At 45.6% G+C, this 25301-nt stretch overlaps 1 protein-coding gene across 1 annotated transcript in view; it reads right to left on the minus strand.

Annotated features, from left to right (window-relative positions):
- LOC115086099 (zinc finger protein 420-like) overlaps window positions 1-16733 on the minus strand; it is a 35835-nt gene extending 19102 nt beyond the window's left edge. Inside the window, exons 1-3 of the mRNA XM_029592628.1 lie at window positions 16617-16733; window positions 12990-13451; window positions 4294-4417 (exon numbers count right to left, since the gene is read on the minus strand). Of these exons, the coding sequence (XP_029448488.1) occupies window positions 4294-4417; window positions 12990-13382 (517 nt within the window). The 5' untranslated portion in view covers window positions 13383-13451; window positions 16617-16733. The remainder of the gene's footprint in view (window positions 1-4293; window positions 4418-12989; window positions 13452-16616) is intronic.
- Between the last annotated feature and the right edge of the window lie 8568 nt (window positions 16734-25301).

Raw genomic sequence — 25301 nt, forward strand, 5'->3', positions numbered from 1 at the left:
TTCAAAAACTCAAACACTCTCTTCGACAGAAAGAAAACAAATGGCGTAAAGCACCATCACCGACCTCCCTCTCTGCGTACAAATTCGCCCTCCACCAATACAAGAGCTCGACATTAAAAACAAAAAGGGATTTCTACGCACACAAGATCCATCACCTTATTTTCGATTCAAAAGCCCTCTTTGCTTACGTTTCAAATTTAACACAAATCAATACACCTGACATTCCACTCAACCAAGCGCATGAAAAAGCAGAAGAGTTGGCCCTTTTCTTCAGTAAAAAAATCTCCAACCTTCTAACACAGCTGAAGGTTAATACTGTAGTGCCTTCTAGCACATATCTCCATCCAAACAAAGACATCTCTCTACAATCCATGGAACCCATCACAACCTCAGAGATCCAAACAGTATTGAAGAAAATGAAACCCTCGTCACATCCATTTGACCATATCCCATCCAAACTACTTCTGCTAATAACTGACACCATCTCCAAAACTCTGATAGACATCAATTGCTTTTTAGCCCAAGGAATCTATCCAGATGACCTGAAAATTGCCTCCATCAAACCGCTCTTAAAAAAGCTGAATTTAAATCCCAAAGATCCCTCCAACTTTCGTCCAATCTCCAACCTCCCATTCATAGCTAAGGTAATGGAAAAATTAGTTAACTCCAGATTGTCAGACTACCTCGAAGAACACAAAATATTATTCCCTACCCAATATGGATTCCGAAAATCTTTAAGTACGAGTCACTACTCATATCCCTAAGAGATTTCCTCATCATGGGCCTCGATAAAGGTCATGCCTACTTGCTGATCCTTTTGGACCTCTCCGCAGCCTTTGATACTGTTAACCACTCCCTCCTTCTAATTCAATTAGCGAACATTGGAATAACAGGCACGGCACTAGCCTGGTTCAAATCTTTCCTGGGGATCAGAGGCTACAAAGTCAAAATATACAACAAAGAATCTCAGCATTACCCTTCCTCTCTAGGAGTTCCACAGGGCTCATCCCTTTCACCCACGCTCTTTAACATTTACCTGCTCCGCCTCTGCCAACTGTTAACCAAACTGAACCTCAAACACTTTTTTTTCGCAGATGACGTGCAGATTGTCATCCCCATCAAAGAATCCTGCACTAAAACTCTAGAATACTGGGAAAAGTGCCTTCTAGAAATAGACAGCCTCCTCTCTAGTCTAAACCTAATCCTAAATTCTTCAAAAACCGAACTCCTTCTAATTTCCCCTGAAAACAGTAACATCTCCAATATTCCATCAGCCAGCCTTCAAACATCACAAGTAAGAGACCTAGGAGCTATCATCGATAACCGGCTAAACCTAAAATCATTTATCAGTCAAACTACCAAGGACTGTTTTCACAAACTTCACGTCCTAAAAAGAATAAAACCACTTTTCCACTCTCACGACTACAGAACAGTCCTGCAATCAATAATCTTCTCTAAGTTAGATTATTGCAACGCGATTCTATTAGATCTCCCATCAGCACACACCAAACCCCTTCAAATGGTGCAAAACACGGCAGCCAGAATATTGACAAACACTAGAAGAAGAGACCACATATCCCCAATTCTCAAAGATCTACACTGGTTGCCTATCCACTATAGAATCCTATATAAGTCGATTACCACTGTCTACAAAACAATACATCAATACTCTGAGCTTCTATATGGGTTGAAGCGCTGTGATCCTCTGTCCCTGGAGGTCCGGGGGAAGGATCGCTGGTTTCTCTTATTCCTGTCCTCCGGTAGCCGCAGCAGTGGGGACTCACCCCACTTGTTGGCTAGTTTCTCTAGTTCGCTTCCGAACAGGAGTGTTCCCTTGAAAGGCATCCTTGTGAGTCTCGTTTTGGAGGATGCGTCGGCTGACCAGTTTCGGAGCCAGATTTGTTTTCTGGCTGCCACGGCGGATGACACTCCTCTAGCAGCTGTGCGTACCAGATCAGAAGCGGCGTCTGCGAGGAATGATACTGCTGGTTCCAGGGCTTCCCCAGGAGTCTTGTTCCTGGTCTGTGCTAAGACATAGTGGAGACGTCAAAGGACTGTTTGAGGATAGATTCCAGATGCCTGTCTTGAGCATCCTTGAGTGCTCCTCCTCCCTCCACTGGGATAGTAGTACGCTTCGAGACCACGCAGACCATGGCATCCACTTTCGGACATGCCAGGAGATCTTTGGCGGCTGGGTCCAGAGGGTACATGGCTGCCAGAGCCCGGCTCCCTTTGAATGTGGTTTCTGGGGCATCCCATTCCAGGACGGCTTGTAACAGTGGGAAATGGTGGGATGTCTGACGGAGTCCCTCCAAAAGTGGGTTCGTCTTAGGTTCCCCCGAGGCACTTGTGCCCAGGATTGCAAGCTCTTTTAAAAGCTGTGTGTGAACAGGTCTGGAAGCTCGTCCTTGGTGAAGAAGTGTCTTATGGTTCGATGGGGTTTTGTCCCCGGAGGGAGTTTCCCTTCCTCCAGGGGTTCTGACTCCTCATCTGAGATGTCCGTGTCCCTGAAGCTGGGGCTTCTGGGCGATGGGATCACTTCCCTGGGCATAGAGGGAACTGGCATGTTGAGGTCCTCTGGTGGAGCCTGAGGCCGCATTATAGGAGGCCCCGGTTGCATGTTAAAGAATGTATGCAGACCTTTGAAGAATTCCACCCAGGAGATAGATGCTGGGTCTAGACTAGGGGGCGCAGTGTCCCTGGGGAGCACCGTTTGAGGGGGGGTCCCGCTAGGTAATGCTAGGTCCTGCATACTGCTTGAGAGGCTGGGGTCCGGTACCGGCTGGGGAGGGCAATGAGTTGGGTCCCCTAGGGCCTCTTCGCCCTGTATACACAGGGCCGTGGCCTCCTCATGCTGTGCGGCTCTAATGTGGCATGCTGGGCAAAGGCCCTGAGCTTTGAGTTTATTTACTGGTGGTGCCATGGCTTGTGCGCGTACAATACAGTTGTGTGTTCCGGTGTGCACATAGGTTTGGTGCGCGCGAGCAGGGAGATATTGCGCACGGGTCGAAATTATGCACCCTGCACAGTAAGTGCGTGGCTAAGCGCGTCGCTTGTGCGCCTGGTACTTGTGCGTGTGATGTTGTGCGCACAAATACCTTGTGCGCCTGGATCGAAACGGCAGACAGGGCAGCGAACAGAGCCAAAATGGTTACGGCGACCACGCGGACAATATGGCGACCACCTCGGAGGGTCTCCACGTGGGAGGGCCCTCTGATCTGACCGGGGTCTAGCCCTGCTTGGGCCGATCAACCCAGTGGCACTGGTCCCGGCTGGCGACCTGTGCGTCTCCTCAAGCTTCGGAGACCGGAGACCTTTAAATAGATTTCTACCTCACCTTGTCTCGGCGCTTCCCGGTTTTGTTCCGGGCGGTCTCCGGCTGTGGGGGGAGAGGACAAATACCTTCACCGCCTCACTCGAGGTTGAACCCGCTGCCTCTCAGCCTCACCCAATGTCGATGGCTAGGTCCCCACAGAGGTTTGGCCGCCGGACCGAGGCTCATCTCGGGAATCTCGACTGGGGGGGAGGGACCCAACGGGTGTCACCGCAGGAGAGCGGGGCTCGTCTGTAGAGGTAAGATTTTCTTCTTAATTTGGATTTCTTTGGTAAAATTACTCTAATGCTCTGCTAGCGTGCATAGAGTCCCTAACTGCTATGGAGACGGAAAATACTGAAGAGCTGCACTTCCTGCAGGGGTATATGTACTAGGGGCTGACGTCAGATTGAAATCTGATCCGTCTCCAACTGCTATCAGGAGTACACTATTCCCATTGGTCCTGAGTCCATCTGCTACACGCTAGGAAATAAATTTAAAAAATAATAAACCACATTTAATATACATACAATAGCACATCTATATCTAAAGCATAGATCAGTTAAAAATCTCTCACATCCCTAACATTTCCATCTTTCCTATTCTATTATATAAATAAAGTCGTTTTCCAACCTTGCATGTGTCTGAATACATTTTTCTTTTTATCGAAGAAAAGGGATCTCAAGTGTCAGCAGAGAGGAGAATCTGAGGGATGGGGAGAGGAGAAAGAGAGAGGAGAATCTGAGGGATGGGGAGAGGAGAGGGAGCGAGAGGGAGCAGGCGTGGGGAGGGGGAAAGGGAGCGAGAGGAGCAGGCGTGGGGAGAGGAGAAGTGCGGAGTGGGGATGGGAGGAAGAGAGGAGCAGGCCCTGTGCACCTAATGGTAAATCCAGGCCTGCTTGCACATCTCTGGTGTGGCGCTGACCCATTTAGTAAAACATCCCCTGTATTTACTAGAAATAGCGATAATGCAATCCTTACCTAGAGAGCTCAGGGACTCATAATTCTCCTTCACATCCCTGTCAGGCTCCTTCTGCCCTTCATCTAAACACCCCCCTTCCTCCTGGGAGAAAGAGACAATGAGGTCCTCAAACGTCACCGGCACCTGAAACACAAACCAGAAACACTCAGGGACACGAGAAGGGGCTCAGTTGGCTTTAATCTCTTAACATTTTATCATGGAAGAGAGGACACCAGGACCCCTCATCCCCAGGAACTGCCAGACTTGTTCCCCTGGAGTCAGTTTCCTTTCTGGACCTCGGGGTTTACAAGTCTAATCCCAGGACAGAGAATATCAAAGGTCTCTGCCTGGATAAATCAGTGAATAATAAACCCCAGGATCTAACAGAGCATTACCCAGAACCTCAGGAACATCTGATTCTGTCACATCAGGAGGGCTCGCTGTGCTCTCATCCTCCTGACTGCTCAGCCCCTAACCTTGGGGCATCTTTGATGCCGTTCCTTCCCTCTGTACATCCAAAACACTGCTAAAGTGAGTCAGTTCCTCCTCTATAACTCTGCTTAAATCTCTCCCTTCCTCCTCGAGCCTGCACCAAAACCCTCCTCCCCTCTCTTATCTCCTCCTGCTTAGACTTCTGTAACTCACTCTTTGAATCGTTTTTCTCCCCTGCAATCTCTTCCACATTCAGCTGCATGACTTCTCTTTCTTTAACCTCGCTGTGATCTTCTCAGGTCGCTACATTGGCTCTCAGTCCACTTTCACCTACAGTTCAAGCTTCTCTCCCTCCCCTCACTCTGCAGCTCCTCACTGCCTCTCTCGTTATTTATTTATTAAAATTTCCATACCGGTATTTGGTTGGGTACCGTCATATCGGTTTACACAATTCTCTCTCCCTTCCTCGTGATCGCTGTTCCTCTAGTCTGTGCCTTTCTCCTCCACCGCCACCTTCCGATTCCCTGCTTACTGCCTTGCTCTGCCGAGTGCCTGGAAGAGACTTCCTGAGTCCTTGGGTCTGTTCCTATCTCTTGGCATATGCAGATCCAGTTTAAAAACTCGCCTTCTTGAAGCTGCTTTTACATCCCAAGTATTTCTCTATAAGACACTTCTTCCAGATTCATGTTTGTCGTGCATGCTTGCCTTGACTAGACTGTAAGCTCCCTGGAGCAGGGACCGTCTCCTTTGTGTGTCTGTACAGCACTGGGTATGCTTAGTAGTGCTAAATCCTAACCTACAATTATACATTTCAATGTCTGTGTGTGCATCGCATCAAAATGCTTTTTTCAAATTAGGAGACTAACAAAATACAATCAACAATCAAATTAATTGCAGAGCTGAGAAAGTTTGGGGTCCTGGGGAGTAGCCTGGCTCCCATTTCCAGTTATTTTTATGGCTCACATGCCAGATGATTAAGTGATGTATCATATTTAAATGTAAATATCTGATTTTTTATAGTTTCCACTTCTGTAACTACCTGCGTAACTTCATAATCTGCACAAAATTGGTGACATAAAAAAGATGCCCTCTGGCCGAGGAAGTGACGTCACCAAGACTGATGACTGCTTGAATGCGGTGCTCTTCTCTCTACTTAGCTAAATCTATCAAACCTCGGGGCCATCAGTGCTGTAGCTTGATGTGTCAAGTACCCGGTAGTTATTGTAGCCATAAATATGTCGTCTAAAAAGGAAAAGGAAAATTGGTTCTTACCTCCTAATTTTCGTTCCTATAGTACCACGGATCAGTCCAGACCATGGGTTGAGCCTCCTGTCCAGCTGGTGGAGACAAACTGAAAGGGTATCCTATATCAGGACAGAGCCTACCCTGCAGCCCTTCAGTATAACCATTGTCAAAGCAGAAAAGTAGAAAGACAACGAGTATAAGGTCAAGCAAGTAAAAAGATAGCTGGTAAATCAGTGAAACACGTGAACACTAGAACCAGTGAATGAACTCTGTAAATAAGCGCTCTTGTATCCTTGTTCATCTTAAGAGATGCTTCCGGTGCCATCAATGAAATCCAGGAAGAAAGATATCCGGAATACCTGTAAAACCAGAAGAAAAACTTCGAGCAGACAGACTGATAAACTAACGGGAGGGCGTCTGGCCTGATCCGTGGTACTACAGGAACAAAAATTAGCAGGCAAGAACCAAGTTTTCTTTCCCTGTACATACCCTGATCAGTCCAGACCATGGGATGTACCAAAGCTTCCCTAAAGAGGGTGGGACCGAGCAGACCCGCTCGTAGAACCTGCTATCCGAAGGACCCAAACATTGGCGCTCTAACCTCCAGACGGTAATGCCGAGCAAAAGAATGCAGAGATTGCCGCGTAGCCACTCTGCAAATCTTAGGAGGATTGACAGATGGACTCACTGCCCACGAAGTAGCCTGAGAACGCAAAGAAAGAGCCTTGAGGCCCTCTGGGACCGCCCGGCCCTGACAAATATAGGCAGACGCAAACGCCTCCTGAAACCAACGAGTAATCGTAGCCTTAAAGACCTTGTTGCTCCTATCTGGATCACTCCAGAGAACAAAAGATGATCTGAAACTCAGAACTCATTGGTAACCTCGAGGTAGCACAGAAAAACCCGCTTCACATCAAGCCGCCTATCTTTGGTAAGAAGGAAGGTATCGTCATGAGGGAAACCCCTGAATCAGAAAACGTTAGGAAGAGCTCCTGACAGGACAACGCTTGAATCCCCGACACTCTCCTGGCGGAGGAAATGGAAAACTAGAAAAAAAGAAACAGTCTTGAGCGTTAAACTTTAAGAGTCAAGCGCCAGAGAGGTTCAAAAGGAGCCGCGCAGAGAGCCCATAGGACCAAGTGAAGACTCCACGAGGGACAAATACCCTGAACAGGCGGCTTTAAGTGCTTTGCACCCTTGAGGAAACGAATGATATCTGGATGAGCCGTCAAGAATATCCACCAACTTTGCCCAAGAGAAACCAAGGGCGGACACTTGGACCCGCAAGGAGCTGAAAAATAAACTTTTGGAGAGGTCCTGCCGAAGAAAGGAAAGGACTTGGGATACCCGAACTCGACAAGCCGGTATGCCAGATTCTACACAGGCAGGTTTGAAGATTTCCAAACGTGGACATAAGCAAGAGAGGTAGATGGTGTCCGTGACTGAAGCAGGGTGGAAATAACTTTCTCCCTGTATCCCTTCTTTATTAAGCATCGCCTTTCAAAAGCCAGGATGCTAGACAGAAGCAATCCACCTGGTCGTAAAATATGGGACCCTGCCAAAGCAGATATGGTAGATGGCCGAGGTGAAGAGGGCTGTCCGTCGCCAGGTTCACCAGAACTGTGAACCAAGGTCCAAGGGGCCATTCGTGAGCCACGAGTATGATCGACCCCCGATAGAGCTCTATTCTTCTGAGAACCGTTCCCACCAGGGGCCACGGAGTGGAGGAGAATGCCGGAGGACCAGGGAAGGACCAGAGCATCTACTCCTTCCGAGCAGTGTTCCCTCCAGCGGCTGAAGAACCATGGAGCTCTGGTGTTGTCCAAGGTAGCCATCAGGTCCAGGTGAGGAGGACCCCACCTGTGAACAATGAGGTTGAACACTCTGCAGACAACTCCTATTCGCCGGGATTGAGACATTGATGGCTGAGGAAATCGGCTTGGACATTCTCCTTGCCCGCTATAGGCGAGGAAGCCAGTCGCTCCAGATGTTGCTCCACCCAGGCGAAGAGTCTGCAGGCTTTGAGAGCAACCAGGCGACTCCTGGTGCCCCCTTGTCGATTGATATAGGCCACCAGGGTGGAATTGTCAGAGAGTACAGGCACCGCTTCGCGGCGGATCAGAGGGAGAAAAAATCTTAAGAGCCAAACGCACCGCTCGTGCTTCCAGACGATTGATGTGCCAACAGGACTGGAATTGGGACCAGTCCCTCTGCGTGGCTTGGGATTGTCGGAGAGGCTGGCATCTGTCGTCACTACCATCCACTGTGCAGTCAGTAAGGACATTCCCTTCAAAAGGTGCGCCGGTGACAGCCACCACTGTATGTTGGCAATGGTAGAGCCAGAGAGAGGAACAAGCGCCCAAAACTGTTCGGACACCAGCTTCCAGGAGGATAGCAAAACTCACTGTAATGGTCACAGAAGCCATGGTCCCCAGTACCTGGAGGTAGTCCCACGCCGTGGGCAGTGGAAGCAAGAGAAGATTGTGCTCCTGTTCCATGAGCTTGAGCGCCCAAGCGTCCGGGAGGAACACCTTGCCAACTCGGGTATCGAAGCGCGCCCCCATAAATTCCAGAATCTGGGAGGGCTGAAGATTGCTCCTGGAAAAATAGACTATCATCCTGAGGGAAGTGAGGAGGGCAAGGACCCGATCCACCGCAAATCTGCAGAGAGTCACTGACTTGGCCCGCACGAGCCAGTCGTCCAGGGAAGGATGGACTACGATTCAAGAGCTGCTGCCATCACCACCATGAGCTTGGTAAGGGTGCGTGGAAAGGTGGCGAGGCCGAAGGGCAGAGCTCAGAACTGAAAGTGCTGGCCCAGGATGTTGAAGCGAAGATACTGCTGGTGTTTGTGACGAATAGGAATGTGAAGATAGGTCTCCGTCAGGTCGAGGGAGACCAGTAGTCACTGGGGCGAACCGCCGCTATCACCGCCCTCAGGGTTTCCATTCGGAAATGGGGTACCTTGAGAGCCCGATTGACCCTTTAGAGATCCAAGCTGGGACAGAAGAACTGTCCTTCTTTGGCACGATGAAGTAGAGGAAATCCTGGCCGATGCCTTGTCCATCCACTGGGACGGGGACTATGGCTCCAAACCCTGGAGCCCTACGAGAGTCTGGCAAACGGTCACCCGCTTCCGGGGACCGCAAGGGGAGACCATATAGAGGTCTGGCAGATCCTGAGCAAACTTGAAAGCGTAACCCTTCTCTAACATCTCGAGGACCCACTGGTCAGACGTGACTTTGACCCACACCTCCAGAAAACGAAGGAGACGTCCACCTAAGTGTGAAACGGAGGAATGGGTCGGTCTGATCTCATTGGGAGGAGGGTTTAGCAGTGGAATGTTGTGGGTTACCATCCCGGAAGGGCCGGCGGCCACGAAGGGAATGAGACCATGCCTGGAACCTGGAGGAGACCCCTAGGAAAAGAAGCCCATGCTCTGTTAGTGTACCTCCTCTGCCCCCGGAAACGGGAACGCGTATGAAAGAGAGATCTAGGCTGTTAAGGGCAGACCTCCGGTATGACTCTTGTGTTCTCCCAAGGATTTAATAAGCTGCTCTAGGTCCTTGCCAAAAAACAAAGTACCTTTGAAAGGAAATGTGCCCAACTTGATTTGGAAGAGGAATCCGTGACTAGTTGCACAGCCAGAGGAGGCGTCTAACCAACACCACCGCGGCTATCGCCTTGGCCTGTACACGGAGTAAATTGTAGAGAGCATCTGCTCCGTACGCCACCGCGCCTTCCCGGTGTTCAGCCTGCTCTGCCTCTGCAGACGGGAGGTCCTGGGTGCTGAGCAATTGTTGCACCCACCTAAGGCTTGCCCGCTGCATGAGACTGCTGCAGATCGTTGCCCGGAAACCTAAGACCAAGACCTTGAAGCTATGCGTGAGATAAAATTCAAGTTTGCGGTCCTGGGCATCCTTGAGGGCGGTGGCTCCCACCATTGGGATGGTGGTGTGCTTAGTGACCGCAGAAACCGAAGAGTCCACCTTGGGAATTTTCCGCATTTCCAGGCAATCCTCAGGGAGAGGATAGAGCTTGTCCATAGCCCTACCCACTTGTAGCCCTGGCTCGGGAGCTTCCCATTCCCGAAGGAGCAGCGGCTTATGTATGGGATGGAACGGGAAAATGCGTGGAGGCATCTTTAGTCCCGCCAGAACCGGGTCCACGTGGGCCGGCATTGCGGCCAGTACTGCATCGTCCGGGGGGACGTCAATATCAAGTTCCGTCAGGATGCAGGGGGTAAGAGGTTCCAGCTCCTCCCATTGAAATAGACGTAGCACCTGGGGGTACCCCCGGTACCACTCGAATTCTGATGGAACCGCGCAGATCCGGCGCCACAGGCGAAGTAGGATTTTTGCGGGTGGCGGTCTTAGAGGTCCCCCTCCTCCTCCTGCAGGCTAGCCAGGTAGGATTTGTGCATCAGGGGCACCAATTCTGAAGAAAAAACGCAGCCTGGAATTTTTTGCCGGGGGGAGGGGGTGTCGACAAGAAAATCCGACTCCTCTCTCCCGTGCAGCTCCAAATCATCTGGAGCTGCACTAATACCCAAAATGTCCACCGTTCCTGCGGTTTGCCGGGTCGGGAACGGCCTGGCCACGCGACTGGAGAAATATCCCCGGGTCTTTGGTGGGGTCGGCGCCGCTGAGGGACCCTCCCCACCCGGCAAGCACCCCGAACACCGGCCATTGCGGGAGAGCAGACTCCCCTCGGGCTAGCAGCAGTGAGATCGCGGCATGACTGAGGAAATCGCTGCGAGCTGAAGAAAAAAAACCAAAACAGCTGAGCTGTTCAGGGGAGAGGAGCGAGTGCAGGCGAATGAACCCTGCCCGCTCCCTTCTCTGCTACCGCAGAGGAAAGTAAACTGCCTTCTGAGGAAATGTAAAAATAATTGTAAAATTCCTCCTTTGTCTCTCCTCTTTATTATTATTTTTTTTTTTTTGACAGGGGAATTAGCCTCCCTGTAAGGGCAGATTCTGAGGGGGAGTGACTGGACCACTAGTATTGCCCCAGTATACCGGTCACCGGGAAGGGAGCCTAGACTGCGAGAACTCAAGGGCAAGCCCCTCTAGGCCCCCCAAGAGCGAGGAGACTGCGCTGTCCCCTATGACAGAGTTGAGGTTAAAATTATTTCAACTTTTACTTTTTTTTTTTTTCATATAATTAAAACACAGACCAATAATACTTGCTTGAGCTTGAGAAATAGGTAGAAAAAAACCCCGCAGGGCAAAGATAAGGAATGAAGTAAGGGAACCACAAGGTGAGCTGCCTGGCATCTGCTGGAGAGAGACAAATACTGAAGGGCTGCAGGGCAGGCTCTGTCCTGATATAGGATACCCTTTCAGTTTTGTTCTGTCTCCATCTGCTGGACAGGAGGCTCAACCCATGGTCTGGACTGATCCGGGTACGTACAAGGGAACTGTAGATTTCTGTCATTTCTCTTATTCAAAATCAGATGAAATGGTTGGCACGGAGAGAAGCGAGGGAGGCAAACTGGAAGGGCTTGTTTCAGGTGCTGACAAAGCATCACCTAACCTGTCGCAAGATACTCTGTCACGAGCTTACGGAAGGACATAAAGCATAACAAGAGAGATTATGGCGCTAATGTCTGAGATCTGGGAAGAGATGGCTAAGATTGGGATGGCGAGGTGACGAGCTAGAAAATCAGGTGGACAACCAAGCAGGGTATATAAATCACAACCGCGACTTACGCGCTACCCTGCAAACAAAAAACGTGACGTTAAAAGAATAACTAGCCGATTTAGAAAACTGGGCCAGACGACATATTCTCTAGTTGAGGAGCTTCAATGAGAAACCTGAATAGGACTGTAAGGCAGTAATACAGCGCTTTTGCAGCCATCTACTCACTAATTCAGGGGGGTAATGAAAAAGATAAATTTGTGATGGAGAAGGTACAGAGAAGGGCTACCAAAATGATAAAGGGAATGGAACAGCTCCCCTATGAGGAAAGGCTGAAGAAGTTAGGGCTGTTCAGCCTGGAGAAGAGACGGCTGAGGGGGGATATGATAGAGGTGTTTAAAATCATGAGAGGTCTAGAACGGGTAGATGTGAATCGGTTATTTACTCTGTCGGCTAATAGAAAGACTAGGGGGCACTCCAGGAAGCTAGCAAGTAGCACATTTAAAACTAATCAGAGAAAATTCTTTTTTACTCAGCAAATAGTTAAGCGTTGGAATTCATTGCCAGAGGATGTGGTTACAGCAGTTAGTGTAGCTGGGTTTAAAAAAGGTTCAGATAAGTTCCTATGGATAAATCCATAAACTGCTATTAATTAATTAGCAATAGAAACTCAAGATCTATTTAATGTTTGGGTTCTTGGGACCTGGCTTGGCCACTGTTGGAAACAGGATGCTGGGCTTGATGGGCCCTTGGTCTGACCCAGTATGGCATGTTCTTATGTTCTTATTTAGATGTCACAACAAAACTTCAAAAACTTCTTCTTTTAAATTTGTGGATCAGCTACAAGAGACAGAAGATCTTTATACATTTAATTTTCATTAGAAAAGAAATGTTCTTAATTGGAGGAAGAGATTCCTAAGATATTTGCAGAGCCTCCCCTAAATAATGATTAATCGTCTCCCCTGGTGAAATATTATCTCTTGGGAGAGTTGATAATTCTAATATATTTTTCATTTGGCAACAAAATACAGTCCTGGATCTAGAGGCAGGTGTTTAGGAAGCTGACTTGGATGTAGGAGCTGCCACCCTCTCCTCGTTTCAGAAATCACAGGCGAGGAAACTGCCCTTAATCGTCTCCCCTGGTGAAATATTATCTCTTGGGAGAGTTGATAATTCTAATATATTTTTCATTTGGCAACAAAATACAGTCCTGGATCTAGAGGCAGGTGTTTAGGAAGCTGACTTGGATGTAGGAGCTGCCACCCTCTCCTCGTTTCAGAAATCACAGGCGAGGAAACTGCCCTTAATCGTCTCCCCTGGTGAAATATTATCACCCTTGGAAAAGTTAATAATTCTAAAATGTTTTACTTTTAGAAGAATTTGAGAGTAAATATCCCACCTTGTTCTCCAGCGCCTGCAGCCGCTTAGCATGAGCAGAAATGTTCTTCTCCTGGGTCACTGAGCGCAGCTCCAGCGAGGAGATTTCCCCTTGAATCCTTTCCAACTTGCTGCCAATTGTCGCTTCCAGACGCACCAGAACCATCCACAAAGAGTCCAAAGTTCTGGGCTGCAGTGGATCTGGGAAGGGGGACACAGCCACCCCTGTAACATTTTCTGATCTTGGGGGATCAGTCAGAAGCTTCACCAAGTTGGGATCGGGCTCTGGAGAAGGCAGAACTCCCGATGCTGTCTTCATAACTTTCCTGTACTGCTCCGGGTGAGGTGTCTGAGCTACAGACTGTGACCGCTGTACCCTGGGAGTTCTGGACCCAGAACCAATAAAACCATCCATTGGTCTGTCAGGAACCTCCGTAAGAGACAGGGGAGATTTCCCCTTTCTAATCAATATAGTCAGGAGAGGCTGGGGACGAGAGAAAAAGAGAATTTGGAGAATTAGCTCACTCCAGTACCCAGCACTTTGGGAAGTAACACAAAATCCTGCCTAACACACACTCAGCATCTTTGTATCAAACCCATCACACCTAAACAGCACAAATATCCAAAACTCACACAGCAAGAAACAGTAACACTGGAAAAAGGCAACATGCCCTAGAACAGCTATGCAATTAGCTTTCTGTCATACGTGATTTAGAAATTGTTTTTATTTCTCAATTTTCAAATTATTCACATACAGAGAAGTGATTACAGTAAATTAACAAGAAAGAAAAGGAAATAACTTCCTAATACTTTATAAACACAACTTTACTGTTAATATTGGCATAAAGTAATGCAAAGATCCAAGAATTTTCTGGAACATAACACATGGAAAAAAAAAATCTTAAAGAAATAAGGAGAGACTATCAGCCTATTTTCATTTCATGTCACTTAAACAGGTTGGGTTGTACCGGTCTCAACTTTACAATTATCCAAGAAATTCCTTAATTGTATAAGGCTCATAAAAACTATATCTGTTATTATTCAGTTTCGTCATGCATTTGCATGGATACCTAATATTTATTCGAGCTCCTAAAGATCTTGCCTCCTGGCACATTCCTAAAAACAATTTTCTACAAGTTTGTGTTGCCTTTGTTATGTCGGGGCACACCCAAACCTTTTGTCCATAATACTTATTTCTATTTCGAAAAAATAATCTTAAAATTCAATCTCTATCAGTGGAGAAAACGGAAGAGACAAGTAATATTCCCCGATAATCCACCTGCTGCTCGGAAGATGTTTCTAAAAAAGTAGTTAAGTCAGAGCCAATATTCTGATTAGGAACGGGTACCTTGATGTAGCGGTATAGTAAACCTTAGCAATTGGAGAGATAGCTTCTGAAGACAAAATAAGTATATCCCTTAAATATTTTTTAAATTGTTCTTTTGGTGATATTAATTTAATAGATGGAAAATTTAATATTCTAAGATTTACATACCTCATGTTATTCTCAACATTTTCAATTTTTCTAGTAGTGATAGTATCCGATTGGATCAACTTAGAATGTATTTCCTGGATATTTGTTATTTGTGTTGTCATATCTTTAATTTGCACTTCATGTAATTTTAACATTGGTTCCATTATTCGAATCGTTTTTTTGAGAAGCATTTATAGCTAAAGTCAGAGAAGAAATTGATTTTTCTAAAGTAACTCATGCACACCAAATTGAATCTAACGTAATTACATTTGGCTTGGATAATTTCTGCAATGTGAGGCCTGTGTTTTCCCCACACTCTTGGCAAGCTTCCGAAATCAAATTGATTTCGCTTGCTAAGTCCTCTTCCCTCTCTTGAGTGTTGAATTTCATATTTGGAACAGATGAAATTGATTCTCTTAATATAACATTCACGTTTATTTATTTATTTATTTTATTTAGAGCTTTTCTCTACCGGCATTCATGATACAATCATATCATGCCCGTTTACAGGTAACAGGGGGTGTAATAACCTTAAGCATTTAACAAGTGGAAAGGAACAAAAGTTACAATAAAACAGAGTTGCTCAAACTGGGGGAGAAAGGAAACAAGAGTAGGAGTAACTTTACAGTAAAAATTATTTACACTGTGCTGAAAGGTCTCTTAATAGTTTTCTTAATAGTTGTTGTTGTTGTGGTGAATCAGTTAGACTCGGGAAAGGCTTGTTTAAATAACCAAGTGTAGGGTAAACGTGTTCTTGTTATACAGGTTGTGCAACCCAGCTTTCTGGCTCCCTGTCAGGAATACGGCGGTCTGATCAGCCGCCTACATGCCAGGGACAGGACGAGTCCGACTGGGTAATAGCAACTGTTGATACATAACATGGGGGGATAGTGATCAATCATTTCTCTCTCGCACACACACTTGTTTACGGCACAGTATAAAAGAGCAGGACTTTCCAGTGTCTGGCGGGAGTAGGAGATATTGCCTCTATAGACGAATAGAGTGCTGGACACTGAAAACCCCCTTCTCGCCTTTGCTGACCTGACGACTCCTCGATACAAGGCTGATGACACGAAGGGTGCTGGATGGCATATACAATCATGCAGTATGTAAATAACATCTATTACCATGATGTCACATTAATAAATGATGTCATAGATATTGTGTCAGATTACCTTACTCTCTCATTCCCAACACCAAGTCTTAACATTTCCACTATTACCTCTGATGCCCAAATGGGTAATGTTAAAAAGTCCTCCGTTATAACCCCCATTCCCACCTCTGCTGCCAACTTTCCTCCGGCCAGTTGCCGCGGATCTCTAGCATAGTCCTGGGGGTTACTTTGGAACGGAGGAGAGGGAGTTTCAGGGGTGCCCGGGCTCAGCGATGTTTGTTCATCCATGAGGGGTTAGGATATGTTCCCTACCTATCCTCTCCGCGGACCTTGCACCCAGAGTAAAGGCTGTTACCGGTGTGAAAACCCCCTCAGTCAATGGTTGGGGAAGGGATAGGTGCTGCTTGTGCAGAGGAATCTAGCCGCACTCTGCCCTTTCTCTTTATATGCGGCATAATTTTAAAGAAGCAAAGAAAAGTCTGAGGAACTTAGAAATAAAAAAAAAAATAAATTTAAAAAATCTACTGGAAAACAAAACAAGCTGGAGTGCTGCAGATCCTTACAGAAAGACTACACATTAGCTGACTCCCTCACCTCAGTCACACATGGGACAGAGAGACCCTCACCCAATAAGGAATTGAAAAAAAGTAATAAAAATTACAAATTAATAACACTAAAGAGAAATCTCAGGTTTCTGTATGGAAGTAAAACAGGGAGCTTTGCGCGAAGCCTCTCCTGGGCTAACTCCCCCCTCCTCTCCTCACCGGGGTGGGGCTCAGCCCCCTCACTCACCTCCTATTCAAACCACTTGGTCCTGTGGGGATTTCTCTTGACAAAACTTTGCCCCCTAAATCCTAACATTTTTATGCTCAATTTTCTGAAAGCCAAATTGCTGGGAATCCTCAGGGCAGCCCCTCAGGAGGCCTGGATTCAGGGCGAAGCAAAGCCCTGAGCCCGCTTTGCTCTCCCTGCCTGCGGCTCCTCACACTCCGAGCTGCTGCTTTGCTGGAAAATGTCCCAGGGACACGGGGAAGAGAAGAGGAGGGAAAGGCACCGCTTACCCGGCTCCGGGGCTGAGCTTCCCTGCAATCGCTTATTCCTGCTCAGGAAAAGGAAAGAGCTCGCCCTCTGCCTCCCCGCACGCGGCTTCCTCTTCCGGGCTGCTGCTCCTGCCGACTCTGATTGGCTACGGCCTCTGATGAGTCATCACGCTGCGACCGCGGGCGGGGCGGCTGCTGATGAGTCATCAATCTGCCTGCAGCTAAGAAGGAGGAGGGTTGCTGGCAGTCACGATCAGCCGCCGGGGGGTCCAACCTAAAACTAAGCCAATCAGTTTAGAATTTTTTTCCCTGCAGAACCTGAAAAGAAATAGCCAAATCTGGCAACAATGAGAGAAGTACTATAATGTTTGCAAGTGAGCATGGGGGGGGGGGGGGGGGATCCCTTTTTCCCTCCTCGCAGTGTCTAGAAGTTATACTTAATGCCAAAGAAAATATGCAAAAAGAAGTTAGAAATTGTCACCTTAAAAAAAATGCAATACGTATTGGAACAAACTACACCTAGAGAAAGCTTGAAAGGCAAAGAAGAAAAATATAATCTTGAAAAATGCAGTAACTGGACTTAGCAACTCCATGAAATGCATCACCATATTGTGCTTTTTAAATAAACAGAATAGCAGTATGGCATTCACTTGCCCCTTCCCTTACAATAACTATTTACTCTGCTCCTGCCAGACCCCCCCCCCCCCAGCCCGTAATGTTCACTTTCTCATTCCTTCACTTCCCCAGGTTAGAGCTGCCAAGGGGGAGCAATTTTAAGTGGGAGATTTTCAGTGCTGGGCTTCACAGTCTGGGCCGGAGGAAGCACTGGGTGTACTAGGTAGCTGCCTAGCGTTCCACAGATTTTACGGCAGCAGCAGGCTGGACCAGGCTGGCATCGATTGAGGCCCAAGCCTTGCTGTAGCAGTGGGAGCAAGCTCGCTGTTGTTTCTTCTGTCTCCCTCACCCAGATGGTTCTCTCCCATTGCAGTGGCTTTCAGTTGCAGCTTATCTCAACCTCACTTCAAAATTCACTGCAGAAATGGAACTGCTGGCTGTGTTCTCAGAACCTCACGTATGATTGTAGGAGCAGACGAGAACACTGCCAGAGCTAGGAGAGGGGGTAGGGAGACAGGAAGAGGAAGGCTTCTGGGTGGGGCTGGACGGGGTTTTGGAAGAAGATCCTACCTCAAGATTGCAAGATACTATCACAAAATTAGTAGAAAATGGCTCTAAGTCAGGTTTTCTTACAGTCAAAGAAGCCAAATTTTTGATTAAATCACATCCACAGGTACCAGTTTTTTATACAGTACCAAAAATCCATAAAAATTTACAACATCCACCGGGTCGTCCCATAGTATCAGGATGCGGTTCATTATTAGAACCATTGTCAAGATTCATCGACAAATTTTTGGCACCATTCCTCCCTCAAATGTCAACTTTTATCAGAGATTCATCGGATATGGTACAATTCTTAGAACATCTCACTATGAATACTTCCGATTTAAAACTAGCCACGTTGGATGTCAAGGCCCTCTACACTTCAATCCCCCAGGATGCTACAATACAAATAGCTGAAACTTATTTTGAACGACGACCACGTCCTCACCGCGTTCCCAGCTATTTTTTGTCTCAACTATTGGAAATTGCATTAAAAGAAAATTTTTTTGCATTTAATCAGCAGTTTTACCAGCAAATTCACGGGACTGCTATGGGTGCGACAATGGCCCCAGACTTGGCAAACTTATATATGGACACGTTTGAAGAGCAATGGCTGACACAAAATCCATATTCTAATCATTTAGTAATATGGAAACGTTACATTGATGTCGTCCTTGTAATATGAAGAGGTTCTCATGAAGATTTTACATTATTTCTGAATTGGCTAAATACTCGGGATACTCATATAAAATTCACATCTGAGATTAATGATTTTACAATTTCTTTTTTGGATATTCAAATTACACTCACGGGACAAGGTTTTATGACATCTATATTTCGTAAATCAGTGTGCTCAAACACTTATCTTCATTTTCAAAGTGCTCATCCGAGAAATTTCAAAGCTAACTTACCAATCAGTCAATTTATTCGACTGAGGAGATTATGCACCACTACAGCAGATTATGAAGTTCATGCAAAAAATCTCATTGAACGGTTTTTACAACGGGGTTATCCGCGCACATGCATTCGAAAAGCTTATTTGCGTGCAAAATTTGCACATCGTGAGTGGTTATTTTTGCCTAATACCTCTACCAATAATTCCACTCAAATCACTTGTGTTTTACCTTTTTCAACACAGGCAAATCCGCAGAGCCATTTATAATAATTGGCACGTGTTGCAGTTACATGAAGTTTTTCAGTCTCCCCCTCAAATAACATTTTCACGAGCACCCAATTTGAAAAATATGTTGGTTCGTTCAGATTTCACTATCAAAAATAATGACAATATTGTTATGGGTTCCCATCAACCATGTAATTCTTGCTCAGTCTGTCCAATGTCCATGTCAGTAACAGAGAGTGTCATCTCACAATCAGGTTATAAAATTTTCTTGAAATATGTAACATCTTGTATTTCCACAATGGTAATCTACATGATTGTCTGTCCATGCGGTTTACAATATATAGGCAAAACCAAACGTCTTCTGAAAACGCGAATGATAGAACACAGATCCAACATAAAGAATTCCCGGATTGAAGAGCCACTGGTTGTACATTGTTTAACATACAAACATTCATTTAATGATCTTAAATTCTGTGCTATCGATCACGTTCCAGTGCATTGGCGCGGCGGCAATCGTGAAGGACAGCTATTGAAACTAGAACAACGCTGGATATATCGACTGGGGACAGTGAGTCCGGCAGGTCTAAATGCTGATCTGGAATTATATCCTTTTTTAGGATAAAGTAAAAAACTTTCTTTCTTATACATCCACAATGTTTCAATAATTTTTTCCCAGGATTTAGTGCTTGATTACTAATTAATCAAAAAGTTTTGACACATGACACGTCATCATCATGACGTCACACCTGTTGTATATTTAATAGGACGTAAACGGTAGCCTCGTTTCCTCCCTGCGACGCAGAAGAATGATTGAGACGTCAGGTCCATTTTGAATCGGTAGCCTACGGTGGTCAGATAAGTACTGTTCTTTATTTTACCTTATTGAAAGCTGCTAAGACTGTCTCTTTAAATTTTTAGGCAAAACACTCCTATGTTGATATTCATCTAGATGCCCCTGAGGAAGCTTTAATAAGCGAAACATCGGCCGTGTTGGGCGTTTTTGTATACAACACATTGAGAGAATGCCAGCCACTTCTTGTCTTTACGTCATCAATGGAGTGATATATATGTCTTTTTGACTAATTTTTAAAGAAAAAGAAGAAAAAAACATAAAAAAATATTTCCATATAATAATTAAAGAGTTTTTTAAGTGATGGTGAATGATTAGAGGTCCGGTTGGATTCAGGATTGAATCACAATGTCTGGCTTGCTGACACCGTCACTATAGGCAATATTTTGAATTAAAGTTCAGTTCCCCTTTTTTGTTTACGGTAACTGAAGTCTCCCATTGTTACCGCACTACCAATTTGGTTAGCTTCCCTAATTTCTCTTAGCATTTCACTGTCAGTCTCACCATCTTGACCAGGTGGACGTTAGTATACTCCTATCACTATAGTCTTCCCAAACACACAAGGGATTTCTACCCATAAAGATTCAATTGTGCATTTAGACTCATGCAGGATCTTTATCCTGTTGGACTCTATGCCATCCCGGACATAAAGCGCCACACTGCCTCCCAGGTGCTCCTCTCTGTCATTGCGATATAATTTGTACCCCAGTATAGCACTGTCCCATTGGTTATCCTCCTTCCATCATGTCTCTGAGGTGCCATTAAGTCTATGTCATCATTCACTGCTATACATTCTAGTTCTCCCATCTTACTTCTTAGACTTCTGGCATTAGCATACAAACATTTCAAAGTTTGTTTTTTGTTTGTAGTTTCATTCTGCTTTTTTATTGATAGGGACAAGTTAGAATTTTTTAGCTCAGGTGAGTTTTTAGTTACAGGCACTTGGACTACTTTTCTTATTATTGGAACCTCACTGTCGGGATGCCCTAACTCTAATGCGTCATTCGTATCCTTTGAAGATACCTCTCTCCGAACCATGTGCTGCTGAGCGACTGTCGGCTTTCCCCTTTGTTCTAGTTTAAAAGCTGCTCTATCTCCTTTTTAAAGGTTAGCGCCAGCAGTCTGGTTCCACCCTGTTTAAAGTGGAGCCCATCCCTTCGGAAGAGACTCCCCTTTCCCCAAAAGGTTTCCCAATTCCTTACAAAACAGAATCCCTCTTCCTTGCACCATCGTCTCATCCACGCATTGAGACTCCGGAGCTCTGCCTGTCTCTAGAGACCTGCATGTGGAATGCTACCCTGGAGGTTCTGGATTTAAGCTTTCTACCTAAGAGCCTAAATTTGGCTTCCAGAACCTCCCTCCCACATTTCCCTCTGTCCTTGGTGCCCACATGTACCACGACAGCCAGCTTCTCCCCAGCACTGTCTATAATCCTATCCAGGTGATGCATGAGGTCTGCCACCTTCACATCAGTTAGGCATGTTACCAGGCGATCCTCACGCCCACCAGCCACCCAGCTATCTACATTCCTAATAATCTCTGGGAGGCACCTGCTCAGTGCGAGAGGCCAATGCATCACCTGGAGAGCAGATCCTTGCTACAGGATTATTTCCTTCTGCACCAGGTTGCTGGTCTCTGACCAGGAGCCCTTTCTCCTTCAAGGTAGGGCTGCCAGACTGGAGTTGGGACTTGGCTACTGTGTCCAGGAAGGTCTTATCTATATACCTCTCTGTCTGTCTCAGCTCCTCCAAGTCTGCCACTCTAGCCTCCAGAGATCAGACAAATTCTCTGAGAAACAGGAGCTCTTTGCATCAGTTGCACACATACAGCCTTTCACTGGCAGGTAAAAAAAAAAAAAAAAAAAAAATCGAACTCGAGACACTCTATGCAAAATACTGGAAAGTCCCTCTCTTACTGCTAGACTGCTGCCTTCATCTTAATTTTGTTCAGTTACTAGCTAAGTTTAGGCTGCTAAGGCAATAGGAATGCGTACAATTAGAGTCCTTTAAATTTATTAGTGTATTCCCTATTTATCTGGTAGTGACTTACAAGGAGATGATTAAACTCTTGCTAAGGCCTGGGGCAATCCTAGGTTTAAGTTAAAAGGCTGTCTCCTGCCCATAAATCAAAGGATGAGCTAGGGGTGGGAGGAAGGTAAAGAAAACACACACAAACTCCTGACCTTTGCCTGCTTCTGACCAGCTACTTAATACAAACAAACTCAAGAAGATACCCCCAAAAGTTAATTCTCCGCAAAACCTTTAAGTTCTAAAATTTCCCAAAGCCATACTAACTGATTCTCTTCAGCCACCAAGAAGGTGATCCTCTCTTCTCAGTACTCCCACTAGATTCAAAATGCAGGAAATTTGCAGTTCCCTATTTATTTTTTTATTTTATTTATGAAACATATTAAATTGCTTTCCAGTTTTTACAATAAAATCTTTCAAAGCGATGTACATAATCCAAACTTAAAAATAAAAAACCAGAATAATTAAAACAAAACATCAAATAAAATAAACATAAACCTAATAAAACAAGTGTCTAGCATGCCACCCTATCTCCTGCTCAGCCTCAGGGGCCCGTGTGCCCCTGTTCATTTTGTCATTAACTTCTGAGGACTATTTCCTGATTCAGTGGGTCCCTGAGCAGCTTTCCCCAGGGCCTATAACTGTGGCAGGGATGTGACCTGCACCTGAAGATCCTGCACTGTCACTGCCACCATCATTACCTCCTGTACCGAGGACCTTTCTATCCAGGGCGATGCGTGCATTCATCTGTCTCTCATAAATCTGTTTTCTCATTCTTAAACATTAATAGTGGCCTTGCTGACATTTGGTCTAGATCAGGGGTCCCAACCTTTCAGGGAACACGGACCCCTCTGCAGCTTCACAAACTTTCATGGATCTCCCTCTCCCCCCCCATTTCTCTGTAATTTTTGCCTGCGGTAACAGAAATAATGATCTGCATTCCAGAATCAATCATAATCTATAAAACTTTGATCTAAATGGAATACATAGGGAGGGAAAGTTCCAAAGCTATTTAAAAATTGCTCTCATCATGGAAGGTTGAGGGCCTTCCTTCTGCAAGGGGGAAAAGGAAGCGAGTTCAAAACAGTCCCAGGCTGGCAAATTGGGACAGCATGGCAGAAAATCAGCACTGGTACCCGCAGCCCTGCATTGACATTTTCAGAGGGAAACTGCCCGTGCAGGGAAAGCCAGTACTTTTGTTCCTGCGTACTTCTCATCTGTATTGAAGCAGGTGTGCAAAGTCCATAGGTGAAAGTATGCATGAGGATTTGTAAATTTAATCTCTGCATGTACTTTCTCTCCCCGGCCAAGCCCTGCTCCTTTGTCCCCCCTGCAGGTGCAAGTATGTGAGCTGTTCAGAGTACAGGTACTTTTACACTCAATGGCAGGGAAAAGCAATTTTCAAAGGCCTTTCCTACCTGGCTAAGCAGGTGTTTAACCACATAAATGGTTTGAAACTTATATTCCCTGAAAATCGACCCCTTTATTTTATTTTTATTATTATTTTATTTTATTATTTATTTTATTTCATTTCCTACTCCAAGTTAACACATCCTTGTTATAATGTAACTTTATACTCCTTCAAACTGTCTCTATTTTTTTGGTTGGTTATAGTTTCTACTTGTTCGATGTAAACCGAGTTGATTTGATTTGTATCAAGAAAGTCGGTATATAAAAGCCTTTAAATAAATAAAATAAATTTTATTTATATTCCGCTTTTTGCAGCATTTCAAAGTGGATTACTTTCAGGTACTGTAGGTATTTCCCTATCCCCAGAGAGCTTACCATCTAAGTTTGTACCTAAGGCAATGGAGGTCACAAGGAGCAACAGTGGGACTCGAACCCTGCTCTAACCACCAGGCTACTCCTCCACTCCAACCCATTATAGCCTGCAGTGTGGGGTGAAGGTTTCAGGGCCATAATAGATCTCACTATCATTCTCCTAGCCTGTGGCAGCAGCCCATTCATTTTCTATCTGGCTAAACTTTCTTCTATTCCTTCTGGAGGACCCCCTGGGATGGTCCCAGGGACCTGAGATTGGGAACCACTGCTCTAGATTTTGTACCTAGTGAAAGTATTGAGCAAGGATTACCAAGAGTCGCTCTGTTCCATTATTTTCTGTCTCTCAGATGTGAATGGAGCACTTGGTGCCTTTTAAGGTTACATTCCGTACAGACAAATGCTAAGTCAGGGTTTGTGGAATAAGATCTCAATCTCTCACATTCATTGCAACTGCCCTTCATAATACTTGCATTGTGCCAAAGAGTCTCCTTCTGGAATTCATAAGATGTTGTATGCACAGGCAACATCTCCAGCTGTGCCTGAAAATTCTTCTTAATCAGGCCACTAGCGCCCAATACATCTGGACCAGTTCTGTTTCCTTCTGCCACATTTTCTTGGTCTCTGAGTCCACAGAGTCCACACTTGCTACTGACACCTCTATCAGCACTGTTCTTTTTGTGTTTTTTTTCCTTTACCACAATATCCGCTTTGTTCTCAGGATCATGATCCCAGTGTTTTCCTGGTACAGCGATGTAATAATTTCCAGAGGATGAGCTGGGCCACCTTATGTTTTTCTGTATCCAGGCCTTCTCACATCAGCACCCAACCTCCAGCAGCAAGCTGTGTAACCATTTCTAGTTCTGTTTTACAGAATCTGCATTTCTTTTTTTTTTTTTAATTATGTAAACAATTTTTATTATAATATGGTATAACAGTACAAATGGGATCAGAGATATACAGTTTCTTTCATATCCCAATCCCGAAACCTAATATATAGTAATTACATGACAATTTTGGATCCCTCCCAGGTGCGTAATGAACTGTCAGATAATGCTGATATCTTGATGTGTTTATTGATGTGTTAATTCTATTCAGCCAGTTCAACCACTTCCCCATGTAAAATGTTATTGCTAATGTAAATATCTATATCTAATGTTATCCTCTCCCTTCTTCTCTTTTCCCAGTTCTATTACCTTGTTATTTGTAACTGCTTCCTTCCACACTAATAGGTTACTCAATTGTTCTTTGTACACTCCTGTTTTATGTAAACCGGCATGATGTGATTGTATCATGAATGCCGGTATATACAAATTTTAAATAAATAAATAAATGTGTTACACTAGTAGGACCGTTCTCGTCCAGCAATTTTTCAGCAGTTGAGAATCAGGCTCCGGGCTCGATGTGGCAGCGCCTGCAAATATCCATTCCAAATCTTCAGAAATCGACGACGTCGCTGGGGTTCTGAGAGGCTATGTTGTCCATTTGCATGAGGCGATGCAAATGTATCCTCCACGACCAGAAAGACGGAGTCGTTGTCCCCTTCCAATGGAGCAGAACCATCTTTTTCCCCACAGCGAAGGCTTTCCGCAGAAACCATCGAGACTCTGCCCGGTCCCCATTCAGTTCTGGAGACGCGGAAAAGTGTCTATGAGCACATGTATTTTGCACTCCGATTCCTTAGGGCGTGGAGGATTATGGTGTCCCACGGCGCAATTCAGCCACAGGTGCACTAACGCAGATCTGGAATGCAGTTCTCCCGGCCAACTGCC

This window comes from Rhinatrema bivittatum, chromosome 2 (assembly GCF_901001135.1).
Source record: "Rhinatrema bivittatum chromosome 2, aRhiBiv1.1, whole genome shotgun sequence".
Taxonomy (NCBI): Eukaryota; Metazoa; Chordata; class Amphibia; order Gymnophiona; family Rhinatrematidae; genus Rhinatrema; species Rhinatrema bivittatum.